Source organism: Rhinatrema bivittatum, chromosome 1 (assembly GCF_901001135.1).
Source record: "Rhinatrema bivittatum chromosome 1, aRhiBiv1.1, whole genome shotgun sequence".
NCBI lineage: Eukaryota > Metazoa > Chordata > Amphibia > Gymnophiona > Rhinatrematidae > Rhinatrema > Rhinatrema bivittatum.
The window spans coordinates 383,602,392-383,618,283 of record NC_042615.1 but is presented as its reverse complement, the minus strand read 5'-3'; the positions used below and the strand labels follow the sequence as shown (position 1 = coordinate 383,618,283).

The window sequence follows — 15,892 nt, the reverse complement described above, 5'->3', positions numbered from 1 at the left end:
TGTCCATAAAATACAGAAAGATTTCCAAAATCTAGGGAAAAAGATTAGACACATGGTAAAGACTATTGCCTTTTCAGAAGTATTACCTGTTTATGGAAAGGGAAAGGAAAGGTTATGCCATATAAAAAATTTCAATACCTGTCTCAAAACCTGGTGTAAAGAATGTGGATTTAGATACATTGGAGGCTGGGGTGGTGTATGGAACAATAAAGATTATATGCTAAGGATGGCCTACATTTGTCAATGGCAGGAAAGAGGATGCTAAGAGAAAAATTCAGATCATACATTATCAGGCATTTAAACTAGGGAGCAAGGGTGGCAGGAGGTGGCCAGTGAATTTGGCATGTCACCCCCAATCAAAACAGGAAGAGGGAAGAGGAAGAAACAAAATTAATCTGTTCAAAAAACAGACAAGATGAATGTTAAGAGCAGCTGGAAAGCTATGACTAAAATGCTCGTAGGCTAGGCAACAAAATCCCAGACCTGCAGGCTCTAATGGTGGGAGTTGGACTTGGACATTGTTGTTGTTACGGGGTCTTGGTTCACTGATTCTCATGATTAGGATATGGCCATTCTGGGCTAAAACTTACTAAGAGAGGACAGAAAAGGGGGAAGAATAGCTCTTTATGTCAAAAACAATATACAAGCAACTTAATTGCAAGGGATGTGGGAAAGAGAAGTAGTATTGTGGACTGTCCTAAAAAAAAAAAAGAAGATGGTGCTTCCATTTTTACGGCTTTGATCTACAGACCACCAACTCAAACAGAAGAACTGGACAGAGAACTCATTGAAGACATCCAAAAGGTGGGAAAGTGGGGCAAAGTGTTGCTTGTTGGAGATTTTAATCTGCCGGAAGTGGATAGGAGTATCCCTTCTGTGGAATTTGCAAGAAGTAGAGAGAGCGTGGATTCCCTTCTAGGGGTTCTGCTTAAACAAATGGTAATGGAACCCACGAGAGAGGAGGTAATACTCAATACGGGCTCACTAATGGTGGTAATATCTTTAGTGTTCGGATAGGGGCTCACCTGAGCAAGAATGATCATCAGACGGTGTGGTTTCATTTTCCGAATAGCACACAGAGAAGTCACACGAAGACCCGAGTTTTGAATTTTAAAAATATGGACTTTGTCAAAATGGGGATGTACCTGGAGGAAGAGTTGGTAGTCTGGGAGAAAATGGGTGAGATGGAACAACAATGGGCCAAGTTAAAAGGAGCTATTACAAAGGCAACAAATCTATATGATAGAAAAGTAAACAAGAGTAAGAGGAAAAAGAAACTGATCTGGTTCTCCAAGAAGGCAGCTGAAAAAATAAAGGCAAAAAGAATAGCACTCAAGAAGTACAAAGGATCCCAAAAAAAGGAACACTGGGAAGCATATCTTTCAAAACTGAGGGAGATGAAGAAAGAAATAAGGAAAGCAAAGGTTCAAGTGGAAGAAAGGATTGCCAAAGAGGTAAAATGAGGAGACAAAACATTTTTCAGATATCAGAGAAAGAAGGTGGGAGGTCAGAAGTGGTATAGTGAAATTGAAAGGTGACCAGGAGCAATGTATAGAGAGTGACAAATGTAAAAAATATTAAACAAATACTTCTGTTCAGTATTCACTAAAGAAGCCAATGGAAAAGGATCATTGCTGGGTAATAAGACTATAGATGGGCATGGAGTAGGTGAAACTCCATTTACAGAAGAGAATGTATGGGAGGAGCTAGGCAAACTGAAAATGAACAAGCCCATGGGGCCGGATGAGATATACCCCAGGATACTGAGGGAGCTCAGAGATATGCTGGTGGATCCATTGAAGGACCTGTTCAGTAGATCCCTGGAAACAGGAGTGGTGTCACGGGATTGGAGAAGAGCGGTGGTGGTCTTGCTTCACAAGAATGGTAACAGAGAGGAGGCTAGAAACTACAGACTGGTTTATCTCACCTTTGTGGTGGGAAAATTAATGGAGACTATGCTGAAGGAAAGGATAGTGACCTATCTACAATCTTGTGGGTTGCTGAACCCAAGGCAACATGGATTCACCAGGGGAAGGTCCTGTCAGACAAATCTGATTGATTTTGTTGATTGCGTGAATAGGGAATTGGATTGAGGAAGAGCGCTTGATGTGATCTACTTGGATTTCAGCAAAGTTTTTGATACCGTCCCACACAGGGGGCTTGTAAATAAAATGAGAAGCTTGGGAGTGAGTGCCAAAATGGTGGTGTGGATTGCCAACTAGTTGATTGATAGGAGACAGAGTTTAATAGTAAATAGAATTTACTCTGAAGAGAAAGCAGTGTTAAGTGGAGTGCCACAGGGTTCGGTTTTGGGACCAGTTCTGTTAAGTATCTTTGCGAGCTACATTGCAGAAGGGATAGAAGGTAAAATTTTGTGTATTTGCAGATGATACTAAGATCTGCAATAGAGTGGACATGCCAGAGAATGAAAAGGGATTTAAGAAAGCTGGAAGAGTGGTCGAAGATTTGGCATCTGGGATTCAGTGCCAAGAAGTGCAGAGTCATGCATCTGGGGTGCGATAATCCAAAAGAGCTGAAGGTGACGGGAGGGTAAAAAATTGATGTGCACGAACCAAGAGAGGGATCTTGGGGTAATGGTATCTGGAATTCTGAAGATGGTGAAACAATATGTAAAGGTGATAGCTAAAGACCGAAGAATGCTGGGCTGCATAGAAAGCAGAATAACCATTAAGAAAAAGGAAGTGATAATGCCCTTGTACAAGTCCTTAGTGAGGCCTCACTTGAGTACTATGTTCAATTCTGGAATCCATATCTCAAGAGGGCAAAGTAAGGATGGAGGCAGTCCAGAGAAGAGTGACCAAAATGGTGTGGGGTCTACATGAGAAGACTTATGAGGAAAGGCTGAAGGATCTGAATATATATACTCTGGGAAAGAGGAGATATGATACAGACCTTCAGATACCTGATAGGTTTTAGTGATGCACATTTGAAAAACCTTTTCTGTTGAAAAGAAATCAGTAGAACTAGGGGTCACGAAATTGAGCTCCAGGGAGGATGACTCAGAACCAACGTCAGGAAATACTTCTTCACGGAGAGGGTGGTGGATGCCTGGAATGCCCTTCCGGAGGAGGTAGTGAAGACAAAAACTGTGAAAGAAATCAAAGGGGCATGGGGATAACACTGTGGATCCCTAAAGGCTAGAGGATGTAAATAAAGAAAAGAATGCATGGGGGTAACCTATTGGTGCGGCGGTTACTACCCTTAATCAATAAGCCTTCATATGCTTGATGCAAATCCATCATGACTCTTTGCTTCAGTGGCAGGGGAAAAGGGGAATTGGATTCAATCAGCAACCAATGAGGGCCCCGACATTTACAGTCTGGGGAAACAAGTATAGGGGTAACTTGCTGATGCAGCAGTTACTACCCTTAACCAATAAGCTTGGTACTTTGATGCAACTCAAACATTGCTCTCTGCTTCAACAGCAAGGCAAAATGGGGAATTGGATTGAAACAGCAACCAATGAGGGCTGTGATTTTTACAGTGTGGGAAACTGATAAGCCTGGGGGTAACCTACATGGCACAGCAAATACTACCATAAGCTGGATGAAGCTGGGCAGACTGGATGAACCATTTGGGCCTTTTCTGCCATCATTTCTATATTTCTATATGTTCCAGCATGGTTTTTCTTCAGTGTTTGCATTAATTTTTTTATCTTGTCCAGAAATATGATTTTATCCTCTTAGTTCTGTAGTCAGGTTTTATCAGCCCTTTGAGTTTCATTTCTCTGGTTTCTGGCCACATCAATCAACCCCTTTCTCCCCACTCTTTTGATTTTGCAACATTGGGGTGTTGGTAGGCCCCTGGTCATTTTCTCTCACAAGCTTCATTTCTTTGAAGAGAGAAATGTTTTCTTCTGCTTTTGTTTTGATAATTTTTCTTACCATGTCAGAAAAACAGACCAGTGGCTTCAAATTCTGTCCTGAGCATGCATGAAAGGGGTCACAGTTCCCCTATATTCCCCCTTAAACAGGTGCAGGACCAGGTCCAACTTAATTCCCCTTGTGAGAGAGAGCACTGTGTGCGTGCGTGTGTGGGGGATGGGGCAACAAGAAGGAATAAGAGCTGGGACCCAGGTGGGGATAGTCAGACCAGGCCCAGGTCTCTAGGAGAAAGGCAGCTCCTGTAGAGTATTGCTGTCCAAATACTAATCTGTAATGAAACTGTATGAGTACTGAGGGAAGTGGTATTGAACTGTGAGTAGAGAGAGTATTCTGTCTGAAGGTAAAGGCAGTCTACTGTTGTGTATATGATTGAAGCTATGAATAAAGATCTAATGTTTTAAGAAAGGCTGGAGGCAGACTAGTTTGTCTCCAGGCCTGTGGGATTCACTGCTCACATATTATATCATGCATGGAATTTTTTTCTCTAAACTTAGCACAAAGGAAAGCCCAGCCTGCAAAGGAAGTTTAGTGTACGTGTGGCCTGCCAGAAGCAGTGTGAAGGCCAGTTTTCAGAAGAGAGAAGCAGAGCGTGTGGCGTACAGAGAGTTGTAAAGAGGACCTGTGGTTCTAGACATAGTACAGAGCACAGGGGAACTATGGCTATAAAACAAAATACAGAGCACAGGGGTGCAAAGAACATGGTTGCTTGTGAAAGGGTACAGCTCAGAAACTACACTGAAGGTAAAAAAAAAAATAATAATTCTTAGGTAGAGAAGAAACTATGAGTGGGCCTGGTTGCAGGGAAATACAGAAAGTGATAGGTTTAAACTGGCTAAAGAGAGAAGCTCTGCTGGAGGTAGATAGGGATTTAAGTGATTGTTATTGCTGGTTATGCAGGCTTTTTTTTTTTTTTGCCTTGAAAAGAGGAAGGAGCACTGGCGCAGCAAGGCTGTACTGAGCAGAGTGTGGCCCTGGAAAAGTTGCCAGAGTGAGCTGTGTGTGCAGTGAATGGGAACATAGTGGGTCCCTCTTCTAGCAAGTAAGCTACTCTGCAGTTTGAGGTATGCAGCCACAGGAAAACCTGGAGTGAAGCTGTTAGGGTATTGCAGCAACCGGTGAAGCAAAAGCAGCCAGAGGATTGGAAGGAAAGAACAGCATGTAATGTCTGTGTAGCAGGAGTTCCCCAGTCCCAAGAGCCAGATTAAAGGGAGGACCTGAGGCTTGTGGTTTGGCAGCTGGAAAGGCCAACCAGGGTAATGGAGCAAGGGAACTCACTTCCAAGAGCCCAGGCTAGGCAAGAGCGTGAATGCCTAAACTGGCTGGACAAGGGGTACCAACAGCTCCTGGAGGAACTGGATGAGTGGCTAGCGGAGGGGTCCAGTGAGCTGAATGAGTTGTGGCAACAGTCTGAGATTGGTGCTACAGGTGACCCTGAGGAAGACCCTGTAGGGTGCCCAAATATTACCGGGAATCCAGAGACTGCTCCCATGAGAAGCCCAGAGAAAGGAGGCTGTGAAGAACCCTGAGAGAAGGGTCACAGAGAACCCTGGGGATTGTGACTCAGACTGCCCAGGAGGAGGCAGTATTGAGAAGTTGGGAATCTGCGTTGCAGAAGGTCCTGATGAAGACCCTGTAGGGTGCCCAAACACTACTGGGCATCCAGAAACAGCTCACGTAGAAGTCCAGAGAGAGAGGGCATGGAAAGGCCAGTGAGAGAAGAGATGAAGTGCCAAGAGGGGTGGTCCTGTGGAGACCCTAGCAAGTGAGGCTGCAGATGAGAACCCAGAGGAAGGAACTGTGAGTAGAAAGAGTCCACTATTGTGTATATGATTGAAGCTGTGAATAAAAGTCTAATGTTTTAAGAAAGGCTGGAGTCAGACTAGTTTGTCTCCAGGCCTGTAGCAATCACTGCTTGTTCCTACAGAGTCCATCAATGGACCATCACATAGCATGCATACCTGTCTTGGGAAGGATCTTGACATTGTTAGCTGTGAAATCTGCTCCAGGATGTCACGCTGAGTTTTTGGTTCCAGATGGACATTCACCATGCCTTCCTTACCAGTGAACTTAATCCCAGTTCAAGAAGCTGGCTGTGAATGCTCAACCCATGGCCTGAGAAATTAGCCACAATTGTGTCTGGGGATCAGATCTCACCAAAGAGGTACTCTGCTTCTTTGGTGTCTTACTAGGCCTGAGAGTTGAGTCAAGTTTGTCTCCAAGCTCGAGTCTGAGCAAAGGTTCCAAAGACTCACTGAGAGCTAAAGAGAGCAGGCGCATTCAAGCAGAATCTTTGATATAGCACAACTCTTTGATGGTACTGCATTTGAGGTTGTCTCACGTAGGGTTTTTGAAAGAGCAGACTCTTTAATTTAAAAAATAAAATAAAAAGGTATTTGATGGAGACTAGAAGGAGGGCCTTTTGGTGTTAGAACCAATCCTGTGGAATAAGTTTCATGTGCCTTTATGTACAGAAGCTGATTATTTAATTTTTAAGAAGCATCACTTGATGCATTGTTGTTGCCAAGGTTCAAGAGTCCCTAAACCCTGAAGTAGGTATACAGTCTGCCATTTATTGTATCTTTATTATTAGTGAATGTTCAGTACTGATAGTGAATCAGCTCACTGTGTTATTGTCTAAACTAGTCACATCCAATTTTAAGGTAGTGATATAGGTACAATAAACTTGTCCAGTTTAATTTCTTAATTTTAGATTGCATTTCCAATAAAAAAAAGTCATTGCTCAAAGTGGTTTACAATAAAAACTTTGATCCTGGGAATATCCATCATGAGATCGTGCCTATCATTGCTGTGGGCTTCCAGGTTGGTGCCATCTCAATGCTCCTTAGCTCTTCAGAATCTGAGGAATCTTGGTGCTCTTAATGTTTTTCTGTTAATTGTCCTGAAGAGGACTATTCTCCAGATCAACAGCAGAAGGAACTGCATTCACTATATTAAGTCCCCATATTTTGATCAAAGGGTAGCTAAGGTGTCATTCTTGATTTAGAGATGGTAAGAGAACTTAAGTCACCTTCGTTTGGTTGCCTAAACGTTGGTGTCAATATCTGTCCATCTTCTCTTATGCAATGTAGAAAATCCCATACTACATACTCCCAGAGTGAAAGAAATTCAGGGACCTACAGGATTCAACAAATCCTACCTGCCCTACCAAATGGTAGTTGTTGATTGTACTTTCAAAAGGATCATAAGTACTTGCTGCATTTGGATCATGAACCTTATTTATCAGAATGCTGTGCTACATTCCCTATAGTTTCTTATCTACTCAACATGGTTGTATAGTTGCACACCATTTTGGAAGATGCTGCAAAATTAGTGACCATCTTCCTTATGAAGAAGAGTGGAGAATGTGAGAAACATCCAGTGAACACGAGCTACACTGTTTTTGAGATAGGATCAAGAGCCTTTGCAATGGCCATAGACACTTGCAGATTCTTATGGCTGCCATCTTCAGGTGGTCTTGAAGTTGCGAAGAAAAGACTTGCTACTGTGCCATGCAGCAGGGACAGTCTCTTTGGCGATAAGGTCAAAGAAGTGGTGGATATCATAAAGGATCACCTTGCTACACTTTAGACCAGGATGGGTAAACTACGGCCTGCAGGTCAAAACTGGCCCATCAGATCCTTTGTTCTGGCTTGATGATCATACTTTAATATAATGTCCTGCCTCCCAACGCCCTGGCAATGAAGTCATTGAAGGTCTGACGTTAATCAAGTCTCAGTACATTATATGAGGCCTTCGATAATGTATTCATGTTATCTCTGGCAGTGCCAGCTGACATTCTTTAGCTGGTGAAGCATCCAGTTGAAAGCGACAGGAGCAATTGCAGAAGGCACATACAGGAAGGGGATTGTGTAGTATGTTCACTGTGAATTGAAAATCACCCACAGCCCTTGTTTTACCATTGCTGAAGCAGCAGCTGCACTGCTGAACTCCTCTTATTGCAGAAGATGAGGTTTTGAAATGGGGATCATTTTTGTGTGTTTGACACACTAATATTGGATTGAATCTTGGTGGTCATGTAAAATTTTGAAAAAAAAAAAGATGGTGCTTTGGCTGTCTCTGAAATTTGTGTTTGAACTGCTCTCCATATTTAATACGTTTTTTCTTTTGTCTATGATTGTTGTATGAGATGATTTATGTTAAATTGTTTATATGTTGATTGTCTTTTGTTTTTAGTATAAAGCACATACAGGCCGATTCAGTAAACTGCTTGGGAGAGCCGGCGCTCCGCGGTGAGCGCCCGCTCTCCCAACGCGCGCCCAGGCCACTCTCCTGGGCGCGCGATTCAGTATGCAAATGAGTGGCTTTTTATGATATAGGTGTGGTATTTGACATTTTTTAATAGTTTGGATAGTTTGTTAGATAAATATATCTTTGATTAAAACAATTTATTAAATTTATTATATATCATTTTTTACTAAGGGGATATGAGGAAGGTTGCGTGAAAAGGCAAACAGGATAGGAAAATGAGCAAGCTTGCATGAGGATTGGGTGTGATGTGGATTGAGAGAGAGGGGAAGAATGCTTGGACAAGATTATGAATGAAGCTCAAAACTTACTATTGGCTAGTCAGTTCAAATTGGAGGTGATACAGAGATTGCAATTCAGTACTGGTTGGTAGATTTTACAGATCCTCACCAGCAAAGACCCAGGTGGATTTCACTCTCTTGTTTCTGCTTTGCATTGACTGGCCAGTAGTGTAATATATTTTTTTGAAACCTGTTTTAAAAATGTATTTATGAGCTAATTTATTTAGATATTTATGTATATATCATATAACATTTCTTAGCATTGCAAAGCTCTTTTTTTCCCAGGACCCAGTTACTCAACTGGAGATCCATGGGGGAAGCCCAGACCTAATGCAGATGAAACATTAATGTGGCTGTTTGTGTAAAAGTGTCCTCCCTTGCTTTAGACCCTCAATACTAACATGTTAGAACCGACTTTGGTACCATGAAGACACCATAATAGTTTTCTGAAGAAGCAGTCTGTTAAAGGTGGTGTTTCCAGTGTTCATGTGTGTCGCTACTTGATCAAGATTAAGAGCATGTCTCGATCAGGGCCAACAAATTTAGTGATTCCCATCACTTAAATTGGCATTCTGTAGGGTAGGTGTGAATTGGACGGCCAGTTTTGGGGGATGCGACCTGAGCAGCTGCACAGGGTGCCATGCTCAAAGGGGCACCGCTACCACCTCCTTCCCCTACCCTTTCATATGATGTCTGTAGGCAGGAGACTCAGGAATAGTGTGCATCTGGAAGGAGGCTTTTGTCTGTGGTTGTAGGTGAAAGATCAAACTGCAGGGAGGAGGAAGGGAGGAGAAAAGAGGGGGATGCTGTTGGGCAGGAGAAAGTAGAAAGGGGATGCTGGGCACTGTGGGCAGGGGGAAAGAGCAGGACAGAGGAGATACTGGTACTGGGCAGAGGGTTGGGGGAATTTGAGGAGAGAGATGAATATACTGTGCTGGAGCCACCATCTCTGTTGGAGAGGGAGTTCAGTGTCAGAGCTGCCATCAAAGGGGGAGGGGGGCACCATTGCATTTTTTGCTGAGGATGCCAGTTAGTCTAGAGGCAGCTCTGGTGACTTGGACATGGCCTATCTCCCTGTGAACAAAGCTAATGGCGTTTTAGCTACAATGGGAGAGAGAATGTAGTGTCAGCAGACATCAGCTTGGAGCATGTTGACAATGCTAGGCCTACTGGCCTCCATGGTGTGTGTAATATGCCTCCAAATGAGGCAGGTCTAATGGAATTTGAAGTGGAATTAAACCACAAACAAACTTTAGGATTGCATCTGTGTTACAAAAGTGCTCAGACTCCATGTCTCGGTGGCTCACCAATTCCATTTTGGCAAAGGGATTAGCATTCCATAACATTAGGAGTATCATACTTGGGGCTTATCGGTGGTGTACCTAAAGTATTTGGCACCCGGGGCAGATACTTCCTTTGGCACCCTCCCGATACATCATTTTAAAATTTCCTAAACATCGATAAAATATTTCAAAACAGCACACACGTCAAATAACACCCAATAATTAAAACTAATAAGGATTTAAAAAATCTTCTGCTCTCCATATCTGTCATCCTAAGATTGTTGTAAACTGGGGGCACACATGCACAAACAATGGGCTGACTTGCTCTCACATACACATGCATACTTGCTTAGTGAGAGCCAGAGAGAGAGAGAGACACTTCTTCTGTGTGTCTCTCTCTCCAACACAGTAACACACACATGCTTCCTCTGTGTCTCTCTGTCACACACACTAATACACACAAATGCTTCCTCTGTGTTTTGCTTTCTCTCACAAACTAACACACACATACATGCAGACAAAAACTGAACTGGAAACCACAAGCCAGATTCTATATGCAGTGCAACAGTGGAAAGCAGAATATCGCTATTCCTCAAAACAATACAATCAAGAAATATAAATCAATCAGAATAGTAAAACCATACTATGAAAATATACATATCTAAACAGCTGACGCATAAAATAGTTCAAAACAGTAGACACATCACATCCAATAATTTAAAACTAACAAGGACATGAACATTGGAATGAGTGGATAATACATATTTTCATAAATAAAAAAGTAAATGATCCCAAGAACCACATACATCGCAGAGAAGGACAATGTCGTGATAGATACTTAAGTCATCACCAGAAAGTCCACAAGTGGTCACTGGACTAAGATGTAGAAAACAATCTTCCTCCACTGCGGCAAACCTGAGGTGGATCTGTTTGCAACAGTACTGAACAGGAAGGTACCAGTCTTCTGCTTCAGAAAATCAAAAGGTAAACTAGCTGTAGATACTTTTTTTTTTTTTTTTTTTTAATTCTTTTAAGAACAGGTCTTCCTACCCCTGGTAGCAAAACCTTTAACTAGAAGGGACCAAGGAACCATAATACTCATAGCTACATTTTGGATGAGGCCGATTTAGTTTCCAGTTGTGTGGGAACTATTCCTCAGCAAAACAATCAAGTTGGGCTTCTCTGCAACCTTTATTCCTGAAAAGAAATGGGATTGCTGTTCCACCCCCTACTTTCAGTCTTGGCCTGCACACTGAAGGGAATGCAATTTGATCTCTCTGATTTATGGGTGAGATGTCTCAAGTCTCTGGCTTTTAGAAGGGAATTCACTAGTAGTTTCAAATGGAGGTGGTTTGCCATCTAGTGAGAGCGGGGCCATAGATCCTTTTTTTCTGTCCAGCACAAAAAAAAAGACTGAATGCTTTCTGCATCTGGGTCTGACTCAAAACCAGCGCTGTTAAAGTTCGCCTCAGTATAACTGATGTTTATCACCACCATGTAAAGGGAAACTAAATTTCTCTAAAGAATTTAGTTGCCAAATTCTCATGGATGGTTTGCTTCAATGGAAGTCTCTAATCAAGCCTCCCGCTTTATCATGGGATATCAATGTAGGTTTAAGCCTACTGATGAAAGCCATTGTTTAGCCTCTGAATTCTTGTGAGCTTGAGAGTCTGATCTGGAAGGTTACTTCTTGGTGGCAGTCACTTCTGCTCAGTCAGTGACCTCCAGGCCTTAGTGACTTTTCACTTTATTCTAGACTTCACTATAATGGGGATGGTGCTTTGCACGCAGTCTAATTTTCTGCTTAAGATGGTGTTGGTCTTCAACTTTAGTGAATTATTTGTCCTACCAACATTTTTCCCTAGGCAAGCATGAACTCTCCATACTTTGGATTGCAAGAGTTGTGTTCTACCTGGAACAGACTTGAGCTCATACAAAGTCCAAAGTCTCTTTTGATCCCAATAAACCTGGCAATGCAATGACAAAATGCACTATTTCCACTCGAGTAGCAGACTACATCTTCTAATACGCCTAAACAGGATTGACCTCAGAAGAGCATGTTAGGGCCAGCCTGACTTCGATTGCCAGTCTAAGAGTTGCCTTCCTGGAGATTTGCAAGACTGTGATGTGGAGTCCACTTCACATATTTGCATCACATTGTATGAATATGGCCTTTCTTTGGGATGATAGATTTGGACCATCTGTTCTGCATGGCTTTTTTGAGGAGTAGAATCCAACATCCTCTCTCCTAGAGGCCACTTTTATGATTTTTAGATTCTTTCCCATTGTCAATGTTCTTAAAAATAAATAAATAAAGGTTTTCCTAATAAGAACATGTTTGTGCCCATTGGTGACTACTGTTGTGTTCTCTCCTTTTATGTTGAAGATAGCCCTTTGCTAGCAGGCCCTACTAGTGAACTTGTTTGTCTTCAAAGAAAGCAAATCTGCTTCCCTGTGCCAGGTATTCTCTGAAGACAGCAGCTCACCAGCCAAACAGACCCACTCGTCCCCTTGGGAGAAATTCTCTCCCTTTTGCAAGAGAGCAGCTATGTGGCCAGTGCAGTACAGGAAGACCTGTACACATGCAGTAAAGTTTTGTCTTTACCAGAAAGTTCTGGAAATGTTTGGCATCACGTGTGGGCGCATGACCCACTTGTATTACTGGTGGACTTATAATTTCAGAAAACACTCATTACAGGTAAGCAACTTTTACTATCTGTAAGGGACATGATCAGTACTTGTAGTGTGCCATATATTGTCATTAAAGCAGTAGTGCTGTCTTGTAGGGATACCTTCCTGTCAATTTTGGAAAACATAATTATGCAGTCAAATCAAGAACTGAAAATGCAATCTAAGTCCGTGGAATGTCATTGTAATTATGTTGACATCAATAACGCCCCACACCAAAAACGAGTGCTGGAAAAAGGGGTCCCCTTCCGCTTGAGAAATATGTTTGTATACACAGTGGAGTTGCCGATATAAATAATAAAATTCTCTTTGGATTTGAAATTGATTTGGAATCCCGGGACTGTGTAACCCCTTTTTCCAGCACTCGTTTTTGGTGTGGATCTAAATTTAGAGTGCTAGCTGTGCTCAGCTGCCTGTGGGATTCGACATCAATAACGCACCATAAACTGGCAATATTTTACTTTTGAACTTCAAATGTCTCCTGTCTAACAACTATCATGAATATTGTAGGCTCCTAAGTTTCTTAGCGGTTTCCAGTCTATTCAGGCATGTATTATGAGTGTGGTTTTCTGCCATATCTGAAGTTCTGGTTAAATTGCTGTACTTTTTTTTTTTTTTTTTTTTTTCAGGACAGGCCTTGGGTCACCTCTTCAGGATGTTGGCATGTATTGGCCTCAGTGGATTTTGATCATCCTTTTGGAAACTTCCGGCTGTGCCTGACCCTTTTTTGTGCCAGTACCTGGCTGCCCACTGTAAGAAGCTAGACTCCATTTCATGGTGTTTTTTTTTCTAACTCACTGATGTTATTTATCCTATTTATTTAAATATCATCTAAAAATATTTCCTAATTCTGTGCCTCTCTCTGGGCTGTGGGGTACATACCTTCTGGGTAGGCTTGTCTTAGTGGGTTCACTTGCTGTAACTATTCTGAGGTGGAAGATTTTCTTTTTTTATAAATCACTGCTACACTTAAATGTAAATAAGTGTAATATTTTAGCAGAGCCACATTTAATTGTCTAGTGTTTTTCTGCATATTATTTCCTATTGTCATTAATTGAAAGAAATCTGAAATGTGAGCAAATGTTTCAACAGTGCAATCATAATAACAGAGAATATAAAACTTGCAGTGTTCATCTTGCCTACCCTGTCAGTGTTGTTATGCTGGCTAATTTAGTGACTGGGGTCATAGACTTGTATTATTTCTGTAGTTGGATTTAATACTGCAGAAATTATACTGGTTTTACAAATATTAGGCTTTACTGCATTATTCTGTAAAAGCTGCTCCTAACTATTCATAATACTATTTTTATTGCCTATTCTGTGTAGTAGGGTTGGCAGTGCTTTCGCTTTGCCACTTCTGGCTCTGGATGTGGCTCCAAGTCAAGAGAGACTGTCAGCTGCAGCTTCAGACTGCTCCAGGAATCCCTGTTCCAGAGTTGATCTGTTGTTGGAGCAAGGGTTCCTGGAGCTAGAGTGAAGATCTTTCTTGACTTGGGAACCAGCTTGAAACTGGAGTTAGACTACTAGGCCATGTCAGAACTAGAAAACCTGGAGCATGCCAACCTACTGTATAGTAAGGAGAACTGCGCATGTTCTCAGTCTTATCAACCATCACATTATTCTAATGAAAAATAAATGCATTTCCTTCTCATTGCCTTCTGCTTTCTAAGCACAGTGTATTGCACTTCTTCTGTTGAGAAGACCTTAATAAGGCATGACCATGCTTTAGGTCAGAGGTTTCCACCCTGTGCTTGCCAGAAGATTTGAAAATAGGTTAGAAAATAAAGCCCCGTTGTAATCCCTCTAATTCTTGTAAGTTCATAAAGGGATGAACCCTGCTGCACTTCCACAATCTTAAATGTTCATTATATGATAATGATGAATCAAGGGAGTGTTAAGCTCCAGGTTTTCTCAATTGGTTATAAGATTAGCAGCTGCCAATTTATCTTTCAGAGCCCAGTTTCCTATCTTGCCCCTAGAGTCATCAAAATGCTATAATATTGCATGGATAACGCCTGTGATAAGAAAAAGGGGCATGTTTATGGTAATTTTAGAATTACCGTACCGCTCACTAAGATAGCACTTTGCATAGGTAATGTACCACAGTGTTTGGTAACGTTTTCAGTGCCCAGACAGGCTATTACTGTTGAGCGAAAGAGAGAGAGCCTTTTTATAAGGCCTTCATAGTAGTCAATACTTATATCACTATAGGAGGGCCAACTAATAGCTCGAGGTAAGGTGTTGGTGGTGGTTTAGAGTTTAGGGGCCAGATTTACATGCAGAGTGAGACGTACAAACCGCACAGTACACCTCGGTGAAGATTTGATGTCATTTGGAGTAGGGTACTATCAAGCTAGGGCCAGAGAACATAGTAGAAATCTCAACTTTGGGAGACTTTCCTCACTCCAAATGACATCAGATCTTCACCGAGGTGTATTGTGCTGTTTGTACGTCTCACTCTGCATGTAAATCTGGCCCCTATACCACCACCACCACCACCTCGCCAAAGAGCTATTAGCTGCCCTCCTCTAGTGATATAAATAGTTGAATACTGTGAAGGCCCCCTCAGAAGTGCTTTCTTTCCAATGCTCCAGTTTTATGTAACTCTCTCTCCTGTTAATACCATTCTATGTGAACCGGCATGATGAACCTACAAATATCGGTAGATAAAAACCTTAAAAAAATAAATAAATGTGGATAAGTGCAAGGTGATGCATATAGGGAAAAATAATCCATGCTGTAGTTACACAATGTTAGGTTCCATATTAGGAGGTACCAGCCAAGAAAGAGATCTAGGCGTCAAAGTGGATAACACATTGAAATCGTTGGTTCAGTGTGCTGCAGCAGTCAAAAAAGCAAACTGAATGTTAGGAATTATTAGGAAGGGAATTGTGCATAAAATGGAAAATGTCATAATGCCTCTGTATCGCTCCATGGTGAGACCGCACCTTGAATACTGTGTACAATTCTGGTCGCCGCATCTCAAAAAAGATATAATTGCGATGGAGAAGGTACAGAGAAGGGCGACCAAAATGATAAAGGGAATGGAACAGCTCCCCTATCAGGAAAGACTAAAGAGGTTAGGGCTGTTCAGCTTGGAGAAGAGGCAGCTGAGGGGGGGATATGATAGAGGAGTTTAAAATCATGAGAGGTCTAAAACGGGTAAATGTGAATCGGTTATTTACTCTTTTGGATAATAGAAGGACTAGAGGGCACTCAATGAAGCTAGTTTTAAATGTGCTACTTGCTAATTGGAGAAAATTCTTTTTCACTCAACGCACAATAAAGCTCTGGAATTTGTTGCCAGAGGATGTGGTTGGTGCCATTAGTATAGCGGTTTTTAAAAAAGGTTTGGATAAGTTCTTGGACGAGAAGTCCATTACCTGCTATTAATCAAGTTTACTTAGAAAAATAGCCACTGCTATTACTAGCAACAGTAACATGGATTAGACTTAGTGTTTGGGTACTT

General features: G+C 41.8%; 1 protein-coding gene across 1 annotated transcript in view; it reads left to right on the top strand.

The window, feature by feature from the left end:
• Positions 1–15,892, top strand: part of HGSNAT (heparan-alpha-glucosaminide N-acetyltransferase) — a 188,235-nt gene that overhangs the window by 114,121 nt on the left and 58,222 nt on the right. The window contains 1 exon segment of the mRNA XM_029601179.1: positions 13,058–13,175. Coding sequence (XP_029457039.1) covers positions 13,058–13,175 — 118 coding nt within the window.